This window comes from Myotis lucifugus, unplaced genomic scaffold (genome assembly GCF_000147115.1).
Source record: "Myotis lucifugus unplaced genomic scaffold, Myoluc2.0 scaffold_138, whole genome shotgun sequence".
Taxonomy (NCBI): domain Eukaryota; kingdom Metazoa; phylum Chordata; class Mammalia; order Chiroptera; family Vespertilionidae; genus Myotis; species Myotis lucifugus.
The window spans coordinates 2,221,011-2,247,380 of NW_005871186.1; the positions used below are offsets into that span (position 1 = coordinate 2,221,011).

General features: G+C 38.3%; 3 protein-coding genes and 1 pseudogene across 3 annotated transcripts; 3 read left to right on the forward strand and 1 right to left on the reverse strand.

Annotated features, from left to right (window-relative positions):
* The first annotated feature begins 210 nt into the window (after positions 1 to 210).
* Positions 211 to 1,152, forward strand: LOC102429717 (olfactory receptor 52E2). Its single transcript, XM_014460695.2, has one exon. It carries the CDS (start codon positions 217 to 219, stop codon positions 1,150 to 1,152), a length of 936 nt encoding a protein of 311 aa, XP_014316181.1. The 5' UTR covers positions 211 to 216.
* Positions 1,153 to 11,694: 10,542 nt separating this feature from the next.
* Positions 11,695 to 12,639, forward strand: LOC102430023 (olfactory receptor 52E2-like). The gene has a single exon (XM_014460696.2). It carries the CDS (start codon positions 11,701 to 11,703, stop codon positions 12,637 to 12,639), a length of 939 nt encoding a protein of 312 aa, XP_014316182.1. The 5' UTR covers positions 11,695 to 11,700.
* Positions 12,640 to 17,733: 5,094 nt separating this feature from the next.
* On the forward strand, positions 17,734 to 19,453 carry LOC102430331 (annotated as a pseudogene).
* A 5,969-nt stretch (positions 19,454 to 25,422) lies between these two features.
* Positions 25,423 to 26,370, reverse strand: LOC102430638 (olfactory receptor 52E4). Its single transcript, XM_006094605.1, has one exon. It carries the CDS (start codon positions 26,368 to 26,370, stop codon positions 25,423 to 25,425), a length of 948 nt encoding a protein of 315 aa, XP_006094667.1.

The window sequence follows — 26,370 nt, forward strand, 5'->3', positions numbered from 1 at the left end:
CTATATTTATAAGCTGGCAGAATCTTACATTAGTCAAACTTGAAGGGGAGATTCTATTGGTGATAATAACTCCATTGGTGATAATAACAATAATGAGAGAAGTTGGCTTAAGTGTTCTTAAATTATATTTAGGTCTTCAAAGCTACAGAACACTCCCTGGTGACTCGTATATTGGATGAACATAAATTTCTGAAGACTTATGCATTACCTATCAGGATGTCTCTTCCCAATGACACTCAGTTTCACCCCTCCTCCTTCTTGTTGCTGGGAGTTCCAGGACTGGAGACGCTCCACATTTGGATTGGCTTACCCTTCTGTGCTGTGTACATGATTGCACTCATAGGGAACCTCATTATTCTGTTTGTGATTCAGGCTGAGAGCAGCCTCCACCAGCCGATGTTCTACTTCCTGGCCATGTTGGCCACCATTGACTTGGGTCTCTCCACAGCTACTATCCCTAAGATGCTTGGGATCTTCTGGTTCAATTTCAGGGAGATCATCTTTGATGCCTGCCTCACCCAGATGTTTTTTATTCACAAGTTTACACTGATGGAATCATCAGTCCTCTTGGCCATGGCTTATGACCGTTATGTGGCCATCTGCAATCCACTCCAATATAGTACCATCCTCACCAACAAGATTGTGTCTGTGATTGGTCTTGGAGTGGTAGTGCGGTCCCTTATTTTTGTGATTCCATTTGTCTTTCTCATTTTTCGATTGCCCTTTTGTGGGAATCGTGTCATTCCTCATACCTACTGTGAGCACATGGGTCTTGCTCGCCTATCTTGTGCCAGCATCAAAATCAATATTATTTATGGTTTATGTGCAATTTGTAATCTAGTGTTTGACATTATATCCATTGCCCTTTCTTATGTTCAGATACTCCGTGCTGTTTTCCGTCTTCCTTCCAATGAAGCCCGCCTCAAGTCTCTTAGCACATGTGGTTCTCATGTTTGTGTAATTCTTGCCTTCTATACACCCGCCCTCTTTTCCTTCATGACACATCGCTTTGGCCGAAATGTCCCTCGCTATATCCACATACTCCTGGCCAATCTTTATGTCATAGTGCCACCAATGCTCAACCCTGTCATATATGGAGTCAGAACTAAGCAGATCTATGATTGTGTGAAGAAAATATTATTACAGAAATAAGGAATGGAAACATAATGACACTACTGATTTTCATTGTGAAATTTTATGAAATTTAAGTTAGAAAAATACTTTCTTACAATAACTATGTCAAAATATGTATTTATGTTGGCTCTCCTCTGAAAGTATCTTATTTCCATCTTCTTTTCAGACCACTTCTCAATATCCATTGCTGCATTCTCTGTCTCTTATAATTTTATTTAGCAGGTTGTATTATTTTCTCCTTTTTGTATGCTTTACAAAGTGAAGTTTTTAGGTCATAGGAGGGGTGTAGCAGAATGAACATTTAACATTATAATACTTTTCACCCTCCACCATCAATTTATGAGATTTATAATTGTTCCTTATTTGTATTGTCATTTTGTATTGTCACCACTTCATGTTGTCAATCATTTGTCTGCATCTACTGAGTCATGAAAGGGCATTTTATTAAAGAGAAAACTTGTATTTTTCTTTATGATTAAAGTTTCTAGGCATTTTTCTTGTATTAATTTGATATTACTTATCTTTTTTATGAGTGCATGTCCAAGTTCTTTGCCCACTCTTATATTTTTACCTCTTAATATTGGACTTATAGAATACTAGAGGCCCGGTGCACAAAAATTTGTGCACTGGGGGGGAGGGGAAGAAGGTCCCTCAGCCCGGCCTGTGCCCTCTCACAGTCTGGGACCCCTCGGGGGATGACCATCTGCTGGCTGAGGCCTGCTCCCCAGGGGATTGGGCCTAAGCTGGCAATCAGACATCCCTCTGGCAGCCTGGCAGCCCTCAGGGGATGTCCACTTGCCAGCGGGGAGCAGACCTAAGCTGCAGTCAGACATTCCTTAGCACTGCTGAGGAGGCAGGAGAGGCTCCCACCACAAATGCTGTACTGGCAGCCATCAGCCTGGCTTGTGGCTGAGCAGAGCTCCTCCATGTGGGAGCGCACTGACCACCAGAGGGCAGCTCCTTCATTGAGCGTCTGCCCCCTGGTGTTCAGTGTGTGTCATAGTGACCAGATATTCCCAGTCTTTCTGCTGTTAGGGTCAGTTTACATATTACCCTTTTACTATATAGGATAGAGGCCTGGTGCACGGGTGGGGGCCGGTTGGTTTGCCTGAATGGTGTCCCGGATCAGGGTGGGGGTCCTGCTTGGGTGCCTGGTCAGCCTGGATGAGGGGCTGATGGCTGTTTTCCGGCTGCCCGCACCCCCTTCAGGGTGGGGGTCCCCACTGGGGTGCCTGGCCAGCCTGGATGAGGGGCTGAGGGCTGTTTTCAGGCGGGCCAAGCCTGCAACTGAAGCTCCCAGTGTCTCCTTTTTTTCTTTTTCTTTTTTTTTTATTCTGGGATTTATTTACCTTTTGTAATTGAAACTTTGTTGCGGCTCCAGCTCTGAGGCCGGTTGGCTGAAAACAGGTTTCTGGGTTTGTTTAGCTTCTATAATTGCAACACTGTTGCTTAGAGTGCAGCTCAGAGCTGGGCTGCGGCAGGCTGGGAACCTTGGCTTCCTCCATCACTGTAGCAAGCAGCCTCCTGTTCGCTTCAGCTGTGTGGCTGCTGGCCACCATCTTGGTTGGCAGTTAATTTGCATATCCTGCTGATTAGCCAATGGGAAGAGTAGCGGAGGTATGGTTAATTACCATGTTTGTCCATTATTAGATAGGATCTTTATGTGTCTGGTTATATAACCTTTGTTAGAACTATGTATTATAAATATTTTCTCCCTGTCTGTGGTTTGCCCTTTCATCTTTTGTTTCCTTAAACAATAAAATATTTTAATGTTGATAAAATCCAAGGTATCTTCTGTGTCCTTTTTAAGATATATTTTCCTGCCCCACAATCTCAAATATATATCTTATGTAGATTATGTAGCTTAAGCGTGATTGTTTGTAGTTAAAGTGATTAACTACCTGCCTGGCACTTAGTTAAGGGGTTTTATCCCCTCCCTAACCTCAGGGAAAAATCCCTACCTGGGGAAACAACCTTTCTCGGAGAGGTGACCTTGGTTAAAACACATAGCGCTAAGGGGAGCAAACATATTAAGAACAGTATGCCATATACGCCAGGTCCCTTGAAACATATGTTGTGCAGATGTTTCTTTCCTGCAGCTACTGTGTCAAGCAGCAAGGATGGACCGGCTCCCAGCAGGGTGGGCCCACAATTTAGGTGGGCTGGGGTCTTAGGGAATTATCAGGGCAGAGCTCCTGCCTGCTCTTTGGGGGAAAGGCTCAGAAAAGGAACAATGGCCTCTGCCAGCCATTCTGTCTGGGAGAAAGCTGCCCCTAAAGATCTCATCTTGATACTTTAGTTCCTCCCCTTAGTTCCCTGGTTCCTTTCGATCTGTTGTTCTAGCACTAGAGCTCAGAGTGATGAGTCCAAGAAAGTGTGTGTATGGGCCCTTTAAGAGAAATGGCTGGGACTCCATCAGTCCTCTGTCTCACTCAGCTACAATCCTTACTGGTTTTTACAGCCAGGAATTATGGGGACCTCTCTTTCTGGCACTGGGACTCAGGGTGTTCTGGTGGCGGGGGGGGGGGGGGCGGTGCTGGGACTCCTCTCTCCTCAAGGGGGACCTCTGCAACTGAGATACCCTCCCTATTATTTATTTATTTATCCTCACCCTAGGATATGTTTCCACTGATTTTAGAGTGAGTGGAAAGAGAGAGAGAGATTGGTATGATAGAGAAACATCGATCAGTTGCCTCCTGTATGCACCTTAACAGGTGATTGAACCTGCAGACTAGTAAGTGCCCTGATCAGGAACTGAGCCCACAACCTTTTGTTATACAGGACTTTGCTCCAACCAACTGAGCCACCTGGCCAGGGCCCTCCTATCTTTTATCTGCCACATGTGAGTGTGGGACCAGCCTATTCCACACTTCTACTTCTCCTACCAGTCTCCAAGTGGCTTGTTATTTATATCTTTAGTTGTAGGACATCTCTTCAATTAGCTTTCAGTCAGTTCTGAATGATGGTTGTTCTGTAGTTAGTTGCAATATTTTTAAAAAATATTTTTTATTGATTTTTTACAGAGAGGAAGGGAGAGGGATAGAGTTAGAAACATTGATGAGAGAGAAACATTGATCAGCTGCCTTCTGCACACCTCCTGCTGGATATGTGCCTGCAACCAAGGTACATGCACTTGACCGGAATCGAACCTGGGACCTTTCAGTCCGCAGGCTGATGCTATATCACTGAGCCAAACAGGTTAGGGCATTAGTTGTAATTCTGATGTAGTTGTAAGAAGATTCAAGTACTGCATTTATATATGCTGCCATCTTGACCAGAAGCCCTAGAGTTAACATCTTCATACCAGGGGAATCCAAGAAGGGTTGGGGGAGAGAAGGTGAGTCTTTCTTTATATTTCTCTGAAATCATATGTATGTATCAAGGAAGGAAATCTAGTGTATAATCCCTTCATTTAAAATAATGCCTTTTTATTTCTATTATAGAAAGACAGAAAGGAAAACGAACATTAACCATAATGTAATCTTGATATTCCATTTAACATTATTCCATGATTTTCATATTTATATGATTTTGAATATTTCAATCATGTTCGACTTTAAATTTTTATATTGTGTTGTGATATACATCTTAATTCTTTTCATAGTTCATCAGAATAAATTAAAGTAAAATATTTAATTTTATTATATCATGTTGTGATATACATCTTAATTCTTTTCATAGTTCATCAGAATAAATTTCAAGTAAAATATTTAATTATATGAAATAAAATTGAATTTTGATGAACATTTAATTGCACCTACACATCAATGTGGAAAATTTGGTATCTTTAAGCATGCAATCCTCTCAGCAATCTAGATTTAGTGTGCTTTCACATGTACTCCAAGCTCCTTTAAGATATCTGAACAATTAACATTTCTCTAACTCCTGTGAAAATCTGTTTTTCTCTTTCTGCCATTTCGGCATTTCTCTATCTTCTGTGAAAGTTTGTTTCCCCCCCACCCCCCAACCCCCCATACCCTTGGCTTTTCCTTATCTTCCTTGTCTTCCTCTCCCCTTATCCTGTGGCACCACTTTTTTTTTCTGTGAATGTATGCCTTCTGGTGGCTCCAAGCCCTCACCTATGCATTCCTCCCCCATGCATTCCTCCTCCTTATTCCTAAAACTCTCTAAACCTGCTTATTTAAGCCCTAATCGGTTTGGCTCAGTGGATAGAGCGTCAGCCTGCGGACTCAAGGGTCCCAGGTTCGATTCCGGTCAAGGGCATGTACCTTGGTTGTGGGCACATCCCCAGTAGGGAATTTGCAGGAGGCAGCTGATCGATGTTTATCTCTCATTGATGTTTCTAACTCTCTATCCCTCTCCCTTCCTCTCTGTAAAAAATCAATAAAATATATTAAAAAATAAATAAAAATAAATTAAAAAAAAGATATCTGAACAATTTTTTTAAAATGTTATTAAATTTATTGGGATGGCATTGGTTTATAAAATTACATAAGTTTGAAGCTTACAGTTCTGTAATATATCATCTGTATATTGAATTATGTATGACCACATAAATTCAAATCTCTTTCTGTCACCATATATTTGATCCCCTGTACTCTCCACTATCTACCCCTCCCACCCTCCTTCTCCTCTATTAACCACCATAGTATTGTCTGTAGAGTTTTTGTTTGTCTTATTTGAACAATTTTTAAGTCTTTTTTTAATGTCAATGCTACCAAATTTTAAAATGCAGAACTTGAAATTATATCATTTTATTTTTACACTTAATTGTATTCTTTATGTATATCTTAAGTATGAGACTTCTATAAATCACAATGCAAATTTGCCTACTCCCTAAAATTTATGTGTAAACCTAAATAAATACCTGTGTCACTTTAACAGTTATTTGAAGATATGCAAAGAGGTGGGAAAAATTTTTTTTAAATATATTTTATTGATTTTTTACAGAGAGGAAGGGAGAGGGATAGAGAGTTAGAAACATCGATGAGAGAGAAACATTGATCAGCTGCCTCCTGCACATCTCCCAGTGGGGATGTGCCCGCAACCCAGGTACATGCCCTTGATCGGAATCGAACCTGGGACCCTTCAGTCCGCAGGCCGACGCTCTATCCACCGAGCCAAACTGGTTTCGGCAAGGTGGGAAAAATTTTGAGTTGCCTGACAAGCACATCCCCAGCTGAGTTTGAACAAGGTGAGAGTCTAGCTTCTGATTTTTAGCTGTAAACAAGTGTCATTTTTGTATTCTATTCAGTGCCATGTTTTTTAATGTTTTTTTGACAACTCCACTGTTTAAAATGGCCTCAAGGACAGCTCTGAAGTGTAATGGACTAAATATTTTATTTATTTATTTATTTATGAAATGCACTGGAATAAAATAATACTTTTCTAGTGTTCTTAAGTGCAAGAAGGTTGTAATGTACTTTATGGAGAAAATACCTGTGTTATATAGGCTTCTTTCAAGTATGAGTTATAACACTGTTGGTTGTGAGTTCAAAGTTAATGAATGAAAAATATGGTACACCCAGGCAAAGGGAGAGGGAATTTTTCTATCTGTATATGAAGCCATGCTGGAATGTACTAAAGAAAATTCTGTTGTGTGTGGTAAAGGGATGAAAAAGAGGCTAAATTTGTGGGTTCATGAGATAACAACTTATTTTAAAAAAAGGTGAAGTGGACGGTACTGTTACAAGGTCAAAGATATCACCATCATCCAGAATCAGAAAAACGTCACGTTCTTATTGACTGTGCTGGCTAGCTAGCACATTTCAAAAGGCATCAAGGCATGAAAAGCAATCAACCTACTGCTGAGGCAGGTTCTGCTTATCAGGAGGCCAGAGGAAAAATTTAAAATGTCTGCTAAGTGTACAGGAGAAGGATTCTGTGAAAGAGCAGGTTTTCAACACTGATGAGACTGGCTTGTTGTGTAAGATGTTGTGAATGAAAGTATATAATACAAGTGGATGCCTAAGCTCCTGGCTTTTAACCATTTAAAGACTATGCAATTAATAATTTGTAAGAACTATGTATTAAATGAGGTGTCTTTAAGGAGAAACACACTTAAAACAAGATTGCATATTTATTGATTGACAAAATGTGACAAGAGGCTACAGGAAGCTAATTCTGCATTTCCCTTAGGAGCAATAGTTCTATTTTTTAAATTTAGTGTTCAGAATGACTTTATAGAACACTAAATGGGAATAATGAGAATCGACTATGTGTTCCTGTGAATACATATATATGTGTGAACACACACATCCGCACATACACACTGTCCGGGGGTGGGCTTGCTCTCTTTCCCCCATGGGAGAACTCATGGGCTGAGGGAATCTCTCCTGAGCAGAGCAGTGCTAGGTGGGAGGAGGGGTGATGTTGGTAAAGTAAAACTTTACTTCATATTCTTTCAATCTGTCTTTTCTCCTTCTATGCTCCACCGGGGTCATATAACCTCTCCTCTGGATTCTGGAACTCTCACAAAGGTCTTTTCATAGATTTATGGTTGTTATCTTGGTGTTTCCATGGGGGGTGGCTGGAGGGGAGGGGAAGAGGGATACTACCTCCTATTCTGTCATCATATTACCCTAAATTTCACTTTTCTGCCTTCATTTTCTTAGAAGCCAGAGCTCCTTATTTCTCTCTCTTATTGAGTTAAAGCCAGATTAGACACTAGATCCTCAGAGACCTGTGTCCTTTACAAAATGCCTCTAGGGGATTTTTTCCATTGGAAGCTCCTCCCAGGCAAAGAGCAGTGCTCTCATAAAAACTGAGCAGGTTGAGACAAGATAGAGACAGGATTCCTGGTGCTCAGCCGGGTGAGTCTTCCCCATGTCGCAGCTCTCAGAGCATCCTTACTTCACAGTGATGGATGAAGGAAGAATGAAGCGTAGGAGAGGAAGAGAAGAGACACAGGATACGCTTTGGGGAAAGAAGACTAAGGCTGAAACTTAGGAAACGAATAGGATCATATTTTAAAAGGGCCACATAACACTAGATTTCAGCCTGAATCCTTTTGTTGTGCGTTTTAGAGAAATCAATTTCTTGATATCTAAAGAATGACAGATAACATAGTATTTTTTGGAATAGGTTCAAAAATATTTTAAATGAATTACTTGTTTAAAACTATGAACACATTTATCTTATCTGTATTTTATAGGTAAAAATGCTCGTTGTTTGCTTTCTTTTCATTACAGAGTGAATGTTTTAAAGTTAGTTTCAACGCAATTAGTCTGATGGTGGAGCTCATGCTTTTAAGCATTGCAAAGTTCTGTGCTATAATAAACCCTCGGAATGAAGAGGATTCAAACCAGCTCTATCAGCATAGAACAAATGTACTGATTTTAAAGATATTGAAGAAGTAGAATCAGTTGTGTTTTTAAATGCTTGGGAAGGGAGGAAGATGCTATTCAGATTTTTTGATCTAGCCAGTTCACGGAATAATAATGATGCAGGACAAACAAGTACAAAAGTTCATTTTTCTGTATGTCTTCAAATTATTGCTACACTGTCTTTTTACTTAACCAGCTAATAAGGCTCTTTTGCAGAATACAATTATCTGAGTTGAGAGATATAATTTCCTCATTATTTTATTTTTGTCCACAGAATATAATACCATCCTTCCTTCTAAAAACAACTAAAAAAACCTCACAAAACTCAGAAAGGCAGCTTATTCTCTTCTTTAATTATGAGTTCTGCCCCTACTAGCTAAAGTAGTTCTTATTTCTTGAGAATCTAGTGCACATAGGAATGATGAAAAAAGGAAAACATTGTTTTCTTACTTTTCTGAGACTATTTGCCTACATTTCTGATCTTCTGAGATGTTATTTATGAATAAAAGGGCTTTATTTAATACAATAAATTGCCATTGGAACTTACACTGATAAATCACAGAAAATTTTGCTTTCATAATTGGATCCTACTTTCATTCCTTATGTTGTCCATGTCACACCTTTTCGCTGTTCCATGGCCAGGCCAGAACATCATAGTAGGAAGACTTTATTCCTTTGGACATTTCACGGAGTGTCTCACTCAAATGACATCTAATGCTCTTAGATCCCTTTCCAATATTTAACATTTACTCCTAGGACAGGGGTGGGCAACCCCTGGCACGTGTGCCAAACATGGCAAGCCAGTAACTTTTGCTGGCACGCGAAACCCTCTCTTATAATCTTCCATTTACAATTTTTTTCTTAATATCGACTTTTTTATTTTTCAGATAAATTCAGTGTAGGTGCATCTTAGATAAATAAATAATTTTACATAACAAGTTATCTTAAAGACCATAGACATGGCTGACTTTGAAATGCAGTTGATTGAATTTCAGAGTAGCTCAATTTGGAAGCAGAAATTTATTGACCGTAGAGTTGACTTGGAAAACATTGAAAAAAAAGCGATTAGAGACAGGAGTACCAGAGAGAAGTGTTGAAAACGAACTATTGAGGACTTGGAATGCCATTCCAGAAAATTTTTTCTGTTTAAAAAACTTTGCAACAGCGTTACTCTCCATGTTTTCATCCACATACGCTTGTGAATCTTTGTTCTCGGTGATGAATTTTGTTAAGTCTCGTAATAGGAGTAGCCTGATGGATGAAAGTAGTAGCTCGTGCATATCTCTGAAGGTCACGAAATATAAACCTGATGTAAAATCTCTGTCATCAGTGATGCAGCAGCAAAAGTCCCACTGATAATGTCAAACGGAGTCATAAAGTTTTTTGTTGGACTATCAGTGTACATGTATACATTAAAAATAAATGTATTTTTCATCATCATATACTGTGTTTTTGTCGCTCGAAGGAATTTTATTATTATTTTTTTTTTAAATATATTTTTTATTGATTTTTTACAGAGAGGAAGGGAGAGTGATAGAGAGTTAGAAACATCGATGAGAGAGAAACATCGATTAGTTGCTTCCTGCACACCCCCTACTGGGGATGTGCCTGCAACCAAGGTACATGCCCTTGACTGGAATCGAACCCTGGACCCCTCAGTCCGCAGGCCGACGCTCTATCCACTGAGCCAAACCGGTCAGGGTGAATTTTATTATTTCTTCAAGGTTCTTCACATACGTACACCTTAAGAGATATCAAGTAGGTGTAACATGTTCTCAAAAAATTAGGGTTGGCACACAGAAGAATTTTGAGTCAGAGTATTTGCTGGGTTTGGCATGTACTCACAAAAAGGTTGCCCACCCCTGTCCTAGGAGTTCTTTGTTTCCTCACCCATATTGTACTTTCCTTTTATTACGTATTTATCATGAACAGGAAGGGCACTCTTCTTGGCTTTGTTTCCCAGGTATCAGTGTCTTCATAATATCACAATTGTCTTAATGAAACTGTCATCATAATTAGTATTGTTCTTTGGAATCCTCCAGTGATGCTAAATCATGAAAAGGCACTTTTTACTATAAAACAGTTACACATAATGAATGGTCAAATGCTTTGAAAATACACATTCTAAGGTACATGAAATTACATAAGAACAGTGTAAGTATCATTGAAAATGATTGATTCAATTTGTTCAGAATATGTTTTCTATCTAGTTTCTTCTTCAAAATATTTGCCATGTATCTTAAACACTTAAAGTACAATTGCTTCAGATTTATAGTGAGGATACTGATATCTCTTTTTTAGACATATGTGAGCTTAAAAGAGACTGTGTTTGAGTAACTGTGTGTGAAAGAGGGGGCTGTGTATATATGACTGTGAGGCATGGATTATATTTTTCTTATGTCCATTATCTTTCCATTTCAACTGAATTATATTCTCTCCACTTGCTACTTACTTTTTATACACCTTTATTAATTATAAGCATTTTAAACATTTGGCAAGTCATTTAAGCTATTTCAGGTTCAAATCCATATGTAAAAATTCAAGTTAAGTGTGTTTATAAAGATTAAGGTTGATATTTGCAAAGGTTCTGACAGCATTGAAAGTGGTAGGCAATACCTCAATAAATGGTCATTGATAATGTTGTTTTCACTACATTTACTTCATATTTTGTAATAATAAGAAGTAAATATTAACAAATGGGTTGATTTTAACCTTTTAGATTTATTTTTAGTATTTGAGAACACATCTTAACGAATCTGGGTGTTTATCAGCACTTACTGCCCATCTTGTATGTTAACTTGAGTGTTACTATTCAACCAACCAAATGGAATTAATAGAAATAACCATTTATAGAGGCTGATAGAGCCCTTTGAATGTTAAAATTGAAAGTAAATTATGTTGGTGATGATAAGAAAAGGTAATTAATGAAGCATGTATTAAAGCAAAATCTTAGCATATTACCAATGAGGTAACCATTGCAAAGGAGACCATTCTTCTAACAGAGAGAAAACGGTGCCAAGAAGGATGAATATATTATGTAGTATTTTTTATTACAATCTACATGTAACTTCTTTCAAAGCCTTCTTATTGATAATTCACATCTTCACTTTGCTTTTTACATAGTACATTTCTAATTGTGTGAATTAACTAAAAAAGAGAATATTCACAACTGTCATTTTTCTTTAGGTTTAAAACATTGCAGAGTTTTACCTGGTAACCTGCATATAGGTTGGCAGAAGCACATTTGGAAGGAACATGGACTTATGCATTACCTATCAGGATGTCCCTTCTCAATGACACTCAGTATCATCCTGCCTCCTTCCTGTTGCTGGGAGTTCCAGGACTGGAGACGCTCCACATTTGGATTGGCTTTCCCTTCTGTGCTGTGTACATGATTGCACTCATAGGGAACCTCACTATTCTGTTTGTGATCCAGGCTGAGAGCAGCCTCCACCAGCCGATGTTCTACTTCCTAGCCATGTTGGCCACCATTGACTTGGGTCTCTCCACAGCTACTATCCCTAAGATGCTTGGGATCTTCTGGTTCAATCTCAGGGAGATCATCTTTGATGCCTGCCTCACCCAGATGTTTTTCATTCACAACTTCACTGGCATGGAATCTGCAGTCCTCTTGGCCATGGCTTATGACCGTTATGTGGCCATCTGCAACCCACTCAGATATAGCACCATCCTCACCAATAAGGTCGTTTCAATGATTGGTCTTGGTGTGGTGGTGCGGTCATTTCTTTCTGTGATTCCATTTGTATTTCTCATTTTGCGATTGCCCTTCTGTGGGAATCATGTCATTCCTCATACCTACTGTGAGCACATGGGTCTTGCTCGTCTGTCTTGTGCCAGCATCAAGATCAATATCATCTATGGCTTGGGTGCTATTTCAATCCTAGTGTTTGACATTGTAGCCATTGCCCTTTCTTACGTTCAGATACTCCGTGCTGTTTTCCGCCTTCCTTCCCGTGAAGCCCGGCTCAAGTCCCTCAGCACATGTGGTTCTCATGTTTGTGTAATTCTTGCCTTCTATACACCCGCCCTCTTTTCCTTCATGACACATCGCTTTGGCCGAAATGTCCCTCGCTATATCCACATACTTCTAGCGAATCTTTACGTTATAGTACCACCAATGCTCAACCCTGTCATATATGGAGTCAGAACCAAGCAGATATATAACCATGTGAAAAAAATATTATTTAAAAATAAGTAATTAAAAAGAAATAGTGCCTAATATATATGAGATGAGATGCCTTGTTATATTAAATTCAGTAAATTTAAATGTGCTTGACATAAATGTTTCTTTATTTTGGCTCCTTTCTGTAAGCATTTTAATGAGTTCAGACAGTCAAAAGTCTAAGCTTTGTTGTCCAATTCATATGGCAGAATATGGCTCATCAGTCTTTATATGTAATTATTTTTATCAATGGTATCAGTAAATATTAAGTAGGATTTACAGAATGTGCCTTATTTCTGTGCACTAGCTACTCTATATCATTCTTATGGAATATATATAAATATATATATATATATATATATATATGATTTCAGAGAGGAAGGGAGAGGGAGAGAAAGGTAGAAACATCGATGATGAGAGAGAATCATTGATCAACTGCCTCCTGCTCGCCCCCTACTGGGGATCAAACCCACAACCTGGGCATGTGCCCTGACTGGTAATTGAACCTGTGACCTCTTGGTTCATAGGTTGAGGCTCAACCACTGAGCCACAATAGCCGGGTACAGTATTCTAGCTTTATTCCAGCTGTGATTGATAAAATTTAAATGTATTAATCTGTAAATAGTTATGTTTTCTATTAAAATTTTAAAGGCTACCTTATATGCCCCTTTTTAACAGTGTTTTATATGTCTCTGAGCATTAACTTTTCTTTATATTTTCATGGCCTAAAAGATAAGTTGAAATCAGCGGCAAAAGCACTGAAACTATCTTTAAGTCCAGTTTCTCCTCAGATATATTTATAATATAATGCCCATAAATATAGATATATGTAAATTTCCATATAAAGAAACTTATAGTTCTAAATACCTAAATGTCTCTATATTAATTAATGAATTGCATCACTAATTAGTAACCTTCTGGCCAAAATCAGGTTTTGATGGTTTCACCAGTGAATTCAACCAAATATTAAAGGAAAAGAAAATTACAGCAATTACCTAAAATCACATCCAGAAAAAAATCACTTCATTTTATGAAGCTGGAAATACCCCGACACCAAAGCCACCTAAAGATATTATCCAAAAAATAAACAATTTTTAAAATGCTGACTATGTCTCAAAAATATTTCTCATGAACAGATGCAAAGATATTTGATAAAATATTAGGAAATTGAAGCTAATAATTTATAAAAATAACTATATAGCACAACCAAGTGGTGTTTATTCCTGATTTGCAAAGCTGGTTCAACATTCAAAAAACAATCAACAAAAACAACCTAGAACATCATCTTAAAGGAGAAAAATTCTATTCATCATATGAATGATTAAAGAAAAATTTTTAAAATATGTTTTTATTGATTTCAAGAGAGTGTTTGAGAGAGGGATAGAGAGATAGAAACAGCGATGAGAGAGAAACATTCATCAGCTGCCTCTTACACGCCCACCACTGGGGATCAAGCCTGAAACCTGGTCATATGCCCTGACTGGGAATCAAACCAGTGATTTCTTGGTTCATGGGTGTATGCTCAACCACTGACCTATCCTGGTTGGGCAAGAAACATCTTTAAAGAAAACGCGGCACATATTTATAACAATACTTGCAAACAAGGAATAGAGAACTTTCTCAAGTTGATTTAAAAATAATCAAATCTACAACTAAATATCTATATATATAAAAGCCTAAGCAACCGTTTGACCATTCGACCAGTAGCTATGACACACACTGACCACTGGGGGGAGGGACTCAACTCACAGGCATGAAAACATGGAACAGACTGATTAATCTCAGAGGGAAGCGGGAAGGGGGAGGGCAGGAAGAGAGTAACCAAAGATGTTATATGCATACTAGAGGCCCGGTGCATGGATTCGTACACCAGTGGGGCCCCTAGGCCTGGCCTGCAGGGATGGGGCTGAAACCAGCTCTCCGACATCCCCCGAGAGGTCCTGGATTGCTAGAGGGAGCAGGCCAGGCCAAGGGACCCCACCAGTGCACGAATCTGTGCACTGAGCCTCTAGTATGCATAATAAAAATAACCCAATTAAAATTTGAGCAAAATATTTGTCTATACACCTCATAAATATAAAGATAGAAAATAAACAGATAAAAAGATACTCAACATATATTTCTATAAAGAATTGCAAATTTTAAAAGTGCAGTAAGATTTCACTACCTACCACTAAAAATGGTGAAAATTAAAAAGAAGTAAAGCAATACCAAGAATAGGTGAGTATGTAAAGCAATAGAACCTTTCATCATTTTTGGTGGGAATGTAAAATGGCACAGCAACTTTGGAATAAAGTTTGGAAGTCTCCTACAAAGCTAAAGATAGTCTTGCCATAAAATCCAGCAATCACACTCCAAGGAATTTACCCAACTAGTTTGAAAACTACATTCACACAAAAACTTGCACATATACATTAATAGTATTTTTTCATAATTGCCAAGAATTAGATGCAGTGAAGATGCCCTTCAACAGATAAATGATAAAAGACTATTCAAATTGTGCTATACCAATTGTATATAACACATTGGTTACTATTCTGCATCAACAATAAATGAGATATCATGCTATATAAAGATGTAAGTGAATTTCAAATGCACATTGCTGAGTGATTTAATTTAGAAAAAGCTAATCTGAAGAAGATTCATATTATATTATTCTAGTGATATTATATTCTGAAAAGAGCAAAATTAAAGAGACAGTAAACATATTCATGTTTACCAGAGGAAAAGGAGTGAGGGTTGTTAAATACGGGGGGAACATGGGAATTTTTAAGTTGGTGAAATATTCTGTATGATACTATAAGGGTGGGTGCATGATACTATACATTTGACAAAACCCATAGAATTATACAACTTAATGTATGTAATTTTAAATACACCATTTACTAGTAGGAGGATCCCAAAATGAAATGCAGATTTTGACAAGTACAGTGCATTGTAAATATAGGGGGGAAAGAACAACCTAATTAAAGTGGATGGGGGAAAATGTATTAACCTAAGTAACTTTGGGAATGAGTGGAATCTGAGAGACAAAAGGCAAAAAATAACCATGCATAAGCACTGTACTCCAGTGAATAAGTTTTTCCCATGGGGATTATAGGTTTACACTGCTAATACATATGCATACTGTTATTAAACAGTTATGCAAATGGATGGCATATAGTGGTGGCCGGATTTATTTTTTGGGAGGTGGGGGAGGGTAAGATTAAATCTTTTTACAATTGCCAAAACTGGTTTGGCTCAGTGGATAGAGCATCGGCTTGCGGACTGAAAGGTCCCGGGTTCGATTCCGGTCAAGGGCATGTACCTGGGTTGCGGGCACATCCCCGGCGGGAGATGTGCAGGAGGCAGCTGATCGATGTTTCTCTCTCATCGATGTTTCTAACTCTCTATCTCTCTCCCTTCCTCTCTGTAAAAAATCAATAAAATATATTTTTAAAAAATCTTTATACAATTAAAAAATTCTTAAAGAGATTTATTTTTACAATCTTTTGGAGATTTTCAGATCAGTGCCAACTAGAAATTAGGAAAAATCTCCATATATGTCAAAAAGACCAAATATAATTTTTTAAAAAATATATTTCTATTGAATTCAGAGAGGAATGGAGAGAGAGATAGAAACAACAATGATGAGAGAGAATCATGGATTGGCTGCCTTCTGCATGCCCACTACTAAGGACTGAGCCCAAAACCCAGGCATGTGCCCTGACCGGGAATCGAACCGTGGCCTCCTGGTTCATAAGTCAATGCTCAACTATGAGCCATGCTGGCTGGGCCGAGTATAAATTTTAGTAGTTAATTTAAAATGCAATTAAACTGCATTTCATAGATTCTGTGCAAGATGTGGTTAAGCTTAATTTATACTGAAACGCTTCTCTTCTATAATTATGAAACTTTCTCTAATTTTAACTAAAACTGAAGCCAAAAGGTAGAAATACTTGGTTCCCATCCTGGAAGCATTTGTAAGTTAGAAATATTTGAAGCATGCCCTTGGGATGATCATCATTGATCCCGGGTATCTACATTGTTATAAAACAACTCAGAGATTCAGCTCTGTTCCAATCAAGGAAGTCTCTGAAGGTTATTTCAAATTTAGACTCAACAAAGGTAAATGAGCAATTGACCCTGAACTTATGTTCAATTATACCCGATATCATTGTTAGAAATGGCTTTTCTATCTTCATTGAATTGCTGCATTGGTCACTTTATGTAATTGAATTTAGGACATGAAATGTGCCTAATTCTGTCTTTTTTTCTATTATGCTCTACTTATCTATCACTATGCAATTGCCACACTCTCTTAATTACTATAGTTTTATAAATTTGAAGTTCTTTATTTTAAGTCCCACAGTTTTGATATTCTTTTTCCAATGAATTTAGGATATTTCTATAGTTATTTTAGAATAAGCTTACATTTTTTGGTATTGATTGAAGCTGTTTTAAATTTATTGATAAATTTAGGAAGAATTGACATCTTAACATATTTGTCATCCAAACCATGAATGTTATATAATTTTTATAAATTGTCTCCTTAAATTCTTTCATGTTTTATAATTTAAATGTTTATTACTAAGTACCCCATGTTTTCATGCCATTGTAAGTGGTATTTCAAAATTTTACAAAATTATAATTTAAAATTTTAATTTGTAATTGTTTGCTAATAATATTGATGCTTATACCTGAGCAATTAATAACTGAAATGATTGCTTCTAATTTTTTTTATTTCTCTGTAACTGTTCAGGTAATTTCTAAATAGGAACATTTACTTTTTCATTTCAGTATTACTTTTTTTTTCTTGACATATTTAGCTTGTTAGACCCTCTAGCAAAATTGATGCTAGTTGATGTTTTTGCCTTTTTTAAACCCAAGGGACAAACCTTCCAGTGTTTCACCATTCAAAATGATATTAGCTATAGGTTTTTCATGGATTCCTTTCACCAAATGAGTAACATTTATTTTTTTGCCTAATTGGTTAAAAGGGTTTTGTTTTTTACTCTCATATATGAATGCTGAATTTAATAACTACTTTTTCTAATTCTATTATGATAATCTTTTTTTACATTATTTGTTTATATAATGAATTACAACTTTTTGACTAAAAATTCTAATAATCGCTTCTTCAATCACAGCATGGAAGCACCCATTTCATCAAAAGATGGCTATAACCACAGTCTTATTAAAGTAAAAAAGGGGAAAAGTAACACCTACAGAATGGGACTATGCTGCACAGATGAGCTTCATAAGTGGATATCCTCTTGACCATCATATCTAAAGTTTCTTACATTTCAATTTCTTGCCCTTTATTAAAATAACATTTTGAGGGTTTCTCTTATGTACCTGATCAACTCAGGTACCAAGGTAACTTGAAAATGTTACACAAGTTATGGTTACTGGGAGGGTAACCAGATGATCATTTCACAAAAGAGCGAGCTAAAGATGACCATGAACCACTTTACCAGCAGAATAAATTGTTTCTAACTTCCACAATCCCCATGGAATATTAAATGGGATAGGGAATAATTTTAATATCTCTGGTAGTTAATTAGCCTCAAATTTCTTTCATTATGTTGTTAAGAGTTTTACTGGTATGCTATTATACATAGTGGTATTCAGCAATCCCTTATATTTCCCCAGAAATACCAAAGAAGACAGTAGAGCATTTTCCAAGAGTTCTCAGGAAGATGTCCTGTCAATGACACTGCCTCACATCCCTCTGCCTTCCTTCTGGGGGGATACAAAGTCTAGAAGATTTCCATATTTGGATTGCCTTCCCTTTCTTTGTTGTTTATTTGATAGCACTTGTGGGAAATATCACAATCCTACTTGTGATCAAGACTGAGCAGAGTTTTCATCAACCCATGTTCTACTACCTGGCTCTTATTTCCTTTATTGATCTAGGCCAGTGATAGCGAACCTATGACACGCGTGTCAGAGGTGACACGCAAACTCATTTTTTTGGTTGATTTTTCTTTGATAAATGGCATTTAAATATATAAAATAAATATCAAAAATATAAGTCTTTGTTTTACTATGGTTGCAAATATCAAAAAATTTCTATATGTGACATGGCACCAGAGTTAAGTTAGGGTTTTTCAAAATGCTGACACGCCGAGCTCAAAAGGTTCGCCATCACTGCTCTAGGCCTTTCCACTTCAACCATCCCCAAGATGTTGGCCATCTTCTGGTTTAAGAAGATAGGCTTTAAAGGTTGCCTCATCCATATCTTCTTTATCCATACCTGCACTGGTATGGAATCTGTTGTACTCTTGGCCATGGCAATTAACCACTTTGTCACCATCTGTGATCCACTGAGATGTACTACTATTCTCACCAACAAAATGATAGTCACCATGGCCTCATTTGTAGTGAGGAGGTCAGTACTGTACTCCTTGTCATTCCCCTCTACCCTCCTCTTAAATGATTATCCTTCTGTAGGTACTATGTTATCCCTCATACCTACTGTGAACATGTGGGAATTGCCTGTGTTAATGTAAGAGTCTACATCATCTATGGCTCATTTTCCATTGCTGCCCTCATCTTTAACTTAATCCTTTTTGTCCTCTACTATGTTCAGATCCTATGAGCTGTTTTCTGTCTTCCTTCCAGAGATGCCTGACACAAAGCACTTGGTACATGTGGTTCACATGTATGTATCATTTTAGCCTTTTACACTCCAGCATTTTTCTCCTTTATGACTCACTGGTTTGGTAGAAATGTCCCTAGCTATATTCACATACTCCTGGCCAGTCTATGTGTGGTTGTTCCTCCTTGTTTCAATCCAGTCATTTATGGGGTCAGGACAAAGCAAATTTAGAACAGAGTTGTAAGAATATTTGTAAAGAATGTGTGACCCAAATGTATTTGGAAATTGATATTCTTTCCAGGTAATATTTAGCTTATACATCTCTCAGGGTACCCCAAAATGAGACTATGTAAAAGTCACTCAGGCATTACATCAGCCTTTATTAGAATCTCTTAAACTCAGACTCAATGATTCCTTTATATAATTTGACTTTCAAATGATTATACAGCTTTTTCTCACTGAAAATGACTGAGGGCAGTAAGGCTAAGTAAAATATGTAATGAGATTCTTTTTTAAAAAAAATATATTTTATTGATTTTTTACAGAAAGGAAGGGAGAGAGATAGAGAGTTAGAACATCGATGAGAGAGAAACATCGATCAGCTGCCTCCTGCACATCTCCTACTGGGGATGTGCCCGCAACCCAGGTACATGCCCTTGACCGGAATCAAACCTGGGACCTTTCAGTCCATAGGCCGACGCTCTATCCACTGAGCCAAACCGGTTTCGGCATGAGATTCTTGAATGTGTGTGGGTTAATGATTTTCTCCATGTCAGTAGTATTTGTCTATTCTTTTGCCACTTCCATGCTCTCTTAATTATTGTGGTTTCTTAGTAAGTCTTGAAGTCCAGTTATGTCAGTTCTCCAACTGTATTCTTTTCCTTCAATATTGTGTTTGCCAAATTCATTTTTTTACTCTTCACATAAATTATAAAATCAGTTTTTCAATATTCAAAAATAATTTGCTGGGATTTTGATTGGGATTGTATTGAATCTACAGACTGATTTGAGAACTGACATATTGACAATATTGTCTTCCTAACTATGAACATGTGGTATTTCTCCATTTGCTTATTTCTTTGATATATTTCCCTCACATTTGTATAATTTTCCACATATTGATACTGTACATATTTTAAAGATTTTATACCTAAATATTTAATTTTTAGATGCTAATATAAATTGTATTATGTTTATAATTTCAAATTCTACTTCTTCGTTGTTGTTGTATAGGTAAAAGTTTATTAAAAGTGTAAAAACTATATTAACCTTGTATCCTGAAACCTTGCTAACATTGCTCACTACTCCTAGGTAATTTTACTTATGATAAATGTAAGCCCATGTTCACACCAAGTCTTATACACAGATATTTATAGTTGATTTATTCATAATATCTAAAAAACAGAAACCAAAAAAAATAAATAGCATGATGACTTGATGGACAAATTGAGACACATCCACATAATATAATACTATTCAGCGTTATAAAGAAATAAACCAAGAATACACAACATATATGAATGATTCTTAAAATAATTATGCTTAGTGAAAGAAGTATATACCAGAAGAAAAGAGACATATTATTTTATTACATCTACATAAAATTGTAAAAAAATTAACCTAGTAGATATAAGCTGTAATTGCTAAGAAAAGTAGGATGGGTTTAGGGAATGATAATAGGTATGCATTTCATAGGCACATGAGGAAATTTGAGAGAATAAAAGATATGCTTGTTATGTTTATTATGACAATTGTTTCATAGTTGAAAACATGTGGCAAAATACATTAAACTATTCAATTTAAATGTGGTCACTTTGTTGTATGTCAGATATTAATAAAGTTATGAAAACATATTTTTTAAAAAATCCTCAATGAATGCCATACTTATTCACAGTATAAGCCAAAGGTATTAGTGTTTCCTAGCTATTCTATATGTTGGGTGCCTGAAAATTCCTTGAACTTTTTGTCATATTATTCTCTTTGTACATTATTCACAAACTATATTGCCTTCTCTCTCTGTAACAGCCATGCAGGCCTAACAGCTAAGTGCCAGCTCCAAGCAGGAGCCTGGGTACTGAAATGTAGTGTCAGGTGGAGTGCAAAGACAAAGCTAGCTGGACAGGGACAGAGGCTGAATTGGACTTAGCTTTGGCATGGCAAAGAATCTCTGAACACTGGCTCTATTTCTGATAAAGACAATGCTGGACTTTTTCCAAAGTGGAACTGACAGAGATGAGACACCAGGAACCGGAGGGCAGCCTTCTATTTTTATTACAATAAATCTTGCAACTCTGTGAAAGGACCCATTTTCATCAGCCACACCTTCCACCACCTACACAGCACTCCCCTCATTCCCTTTCCTTTGTTTTTTAAACATAGCACTTATTTTTAACTGTTATACTATATTTATGCTTAAAACTTTGTGTATTAAGGTAGTCCAGTGTGGTTAAAATGCAATGACTCTACTACAACTAATCTCTTCCACAGATTAAGACTAAAATCTGGACAAAATACAAAGAAGTTACCTATAAAATTAGAAAATCATGCAAGTTGAAACAGGGAGTCAAAATTTGAAGAGCTGACTGGTATCATGTATATTTTTTTTTTAAAAAAAGTTCCCCCATGTTCTTTCCTTCCACTGGTTAAAGAACAAGCACCCAGAGGGAAATAGCAGGTTACACAAGCAACAAAAGGAAGGAAGGAAGGAAGGGAGGGAGGAAGAGAGGGAAGGAGGAAAAAGGATTTGGATTTAGAGATTAAATGTGAAATCCCTATTTTTTCCCTGCTTTCCTTTCATTTTACTAACTATATCAAGTAGAAATAGTCTAAACATATTGATCTATGATGGAGCTAGTGAGATCAGATAAAAGAGCAAAATCCAGCTATAGGTTGTGTACAAAACCCCACTTAATATATAAATATAATAAAAGCATAATATACTAATTAGACCAGACATCCTTCTGGACGACCTTCCAGATAAAGCCGGGGCTGCAAGGGAAGCCTGGGTTCTGGGTGCCAGAGGAAAGCTGGTGCTAGCAGCAGGGGAAGGAAGGCCTACTCTTGCACAAATTTCGTGCATCAGACCTCTAGTATATAAATATGTAGTTAAGTTAATTTGTCAGGCAAACAGTATTTAAAAGAAACCAAAGTGGCTACATTAATATCAAACAGAAATCAGAATAAGAAATATTGTAAAAAATAAAGATGGATGTTATCTATCCTATCTAATAATAGACAAACATGGTAATTAACCATACCTCCGCTATGCTTCCCATTGGCTAATCAGGGCGATATGCAAATTAACTGCCAACAAAGATGGCGGCCGGCAGCCACGCAGCTGAAGCGAACATGAGGCTTGCTTGCTCCAGTGATGGAGGAAGCCAAGGTTTCCTGCCTGCCGTAGCTGGGCTCTGAGCTCCAGTCTAAGCAACAATGTTGCAATTATAGAAGCTAAACAAACCCCAGATACCTGCTTTCAGCCAGCCACCCTCGGAGCTGGAGCAGCAACAAAGTTTCAATTACAGAAGGTAAATAAATCCCAGAATAAAAAGAAAAAAAGGAGAGACTGGGAGCTTCGGTTTCAGGCTTGGCCTACCTGAAAACAGCCCTCAGCCCCTCATCCAGGTTGGCCAGGCACCACAGTGGGGACCCCCACCCTGAAGGGGGTGCAGACAGCCTGAAAACAGCCATAAGCCCCTCATCCAGGCTGACCAGGCCCCCCAGTGGGGACCCCCACTCTGATCCGGGACACCATTCAGGGCAAACCAGCCAGCCCCGACCCATGCACCAGGCCTCTATCCTATATAGTAAAAGGGTAATATGCAAACTGACCCTAACAGCAGAAAGACTGGAAATGACTGGTCACTATGACACACACTCACCACCAGGGGGCAGACGCTTAATGCAGGAGCTGCCCTCTGGAGGTCAGTGTGCTCCCACATGGGGGAGCTCTGCTCAGCCACAAGCAAGGCTTATGGTGGGAGCCTCTCCTGACTCCTCAGCAGCACTAAGGATGTCCGACTGCAGCTTAGGTCTGCTCCCCGCTGGCAAGTGGACATCCCCCGAGGGCTCCTGGGCTGCCAGAGAAATGTCTGATTGCCATCTTAGGCTCAATCCCCCAGGGAGCAGGTCTCAGCCAGCAGGTGGTCATCCCTCGAGGGGTCCCAGACTGATAGAGGGCACAGGCTGGGCTGAGGGACCCTCCCCCCAGTACACAAATTTTTGTGCACCGGGCCTCTAGTCTATATATAAAAGCCTATGTGACCATTATGACTGAATGACTGGAAGATCAACCAGCCAGTCACTATGATGCACACTTGCCACCAGGGGGCAGATGTTCAATGCAGGAGCTGCTCCCTAGTGGTCAGTGCGCTCCCATAGCCAACCTCCCATGGCCCCTCCCTCTGGCTGGCTGGACTCCCCCATCAGCCCTGGCTGGCCCCCCAATAGGCCTAATTGCCAGCCAGGCTGAGGGACCCCGCCTGTGCACAAATTTGTGCACTGGGCTTCTAGTATAATGATAAAAGAATCACTTCTTCAGGAAGACATAACAATACTAAATGCACATGTACCTACCTGCAGAGCTCCAATTACATGAAGGTAAACAGATGGAATTAAAAGGAAATGCAGCCAAACCCACAGATTTATTTGGAGAATTCAAGATTCCTTTTTCAGTATTCAATAGAATAAGTAGAGAGAAAACGAACAATCAAAAGGTATAGGATGTAACTGAAAAATGAATTAGACTAAAATTCATAGCATTAAGTACTATTTAAAAGGTTATCTATCTATATCTATCTATCTATCTATCTATCTATCTATCTATCTATCTAAGCCCAGCAACCAGAATGGCAGAATGACTAGAATGACCGATGGCTATGACGTGCACTGTGGCAGCCAACCAACCTGATCTGGGCCCCAATCAGCCTCTTTCCCCCACTGGCTAGCCCGGCCCCCAATTTGTCCCCAAAACCCTGATCAGGTGTTGGGGACCAACCACCTGTGGCCCCACCCCCCTCCAGCCAAACCGGTCCGATGGGACCCCATTGAGGTGGGCAGGCCAGACCCCACCTTTGCAAGAATTCGTGCACTGGGTCTCTAGTATGATAATAAGTGTACATTACTTTTACTTACCATCTTTTAAAAATTAAAAAAAATCAGTTATAAACTCCACTAGAGGAAGTAATCTTTCTTCTTTTGTTTATTATCATATCCTTTAGGACCAGGTAAGTGCCTAGTACATAACTATGATTGCCAAAATCAATGCCATCATTTTATTTTACTTATTTCAGGAATAGCAGTTTTGATTCTTCAAATTTCCACAAGTTTGAATGATACCTAATGTTCACACCAGCAGTGTGAGTAACTCATGTTACAATCAATATTCATTCTCAAGGGAGTCTCTAAAATGCACCCTTCTCATCAATTGCTAGGTGGAAAGAATATGGCTTACCACACATTTTTCTCTTTTGCTCACTTTTCTTTAGCTTTCCCTATGGTTATAATGAGAGTACAAATTAACCAAATCTTGATTGACATCTGAATTATCTATTTTTAATTTTTTTGGTTAATCCCCACCTGATAATATATTTTCCATTGATTTTAGAGAGAGTGGAAGAAGAGAGGTAGGGAGGGAGAGAGAGGAAAAAAAAACATTAATGTGAGGTATCTCCATTAGTTGCCTCTGCACATACCTCAACAGGAGCTGGTTATTGAACCTGCAACCCAGGTAGATACCCTTGACTGGGAATCAAACCCTTGACCTTTTAGTGTGCAGGCTGATGCTCTAACCACTGAACACACTGGCCATGGTGAATTATCTACTTGTAGATTCCTCCAGTTAACAAAGCAAATAAAAAATACCAGCCACAGTCAGAAGGATGCTTTTATTTAATTAACCTTATAAGATAAACTAATGTGCATGCTTTGAAAAGACATTGAACAAATACATATTCAGGGAAGGAATGATATTGAAATAATCTTACCTTTATTAAGTGTTGAAATATGCTAGAAAAGTGCTAAACACTTTGCAATCATTAACATTGCACAATTATTACTTTTTTCTCTTTTATAGGTGTTTAGATAGATTAAATTAAATATAACTTTAACATACAGAGGTAGTAAGTGGAAGAATTAAGATTATAATTCCTGGTCTTGCTAATCCTAGAATCCAAGAAATTTATATTAAAGAAATTATTGGAGGAGGTAAATAAGTTGGAAACTAGGGCCTATAAGTTTCAGTTGATTTTAGTCATGAATAATTGTAGGACGGATTTTCGGATCTGTTTGGTCCTTACTCCATAGATAACAGGGTTCAGCATAGGGGGTACCAACAAGTACATGTTGGCCAGTAGGATGTGGGAGTGGCCTGGTACATGCTTGCTAAATCGGTGGGTGAGGAAAGAGAAAAGAGCAGGGATATAGAAAGTAAGGATGACACAAACATGAGACCCACAAGTACTGAGAGTCTTCAACCTGGCATCTTTAGAAGGGAGCTTGAAAACAGTACGGAGGATCTGTATATAAGACAGAGAGATGCATGCGACATCGGTCCCAACAATTAAGATAATGACTGCCAAACTATAAAGACTATTGATGGAAATGTCAGCACAAGCCAACTTCACCACAGCCATATGCTCACAGTATGTATGGGGGACGATATTGGTCCTGCAATATGGCCACCTCTTTACCAGAAAGGGATGTGGTGTCATCAGCACTAACCCACGCAGAAGTGCCACTATGCCCACCTGAACCACCACAGAATTTGTCAGAATGGATGAGTGTCTCAGAGGATTACAGATGGCCACGTACCGGTCAAGTGCCATGGCCACGAGAAGCCCTGACTCCACCCCAGAGAAAGCATGGATGAAAAACATCTGAGTGAGGCAGGCATGGAAGTTGATTTCATGGTAATTGAACCAGAACACAACCAACATCTTGGGAAGAGTGGAGGTTGACAAGATGAGGTCTGTGATGGCCAACATGGAAAGAAAATAAAACATGGGTTCGTGAAGAGCAATCTCAGTTTTGATGATAAAAAGGGTGAGTATGTTTCCCACGAGGGCAATGACATACATCGAGCAGAAAGGGATAGATATCCACATATGCATGTCTTCTAGACCAGGTATGCCCATCAGGATGAAGACACTGGGATTGGTGAAGGCCGTGGAGTTCAAGTCAGGCAT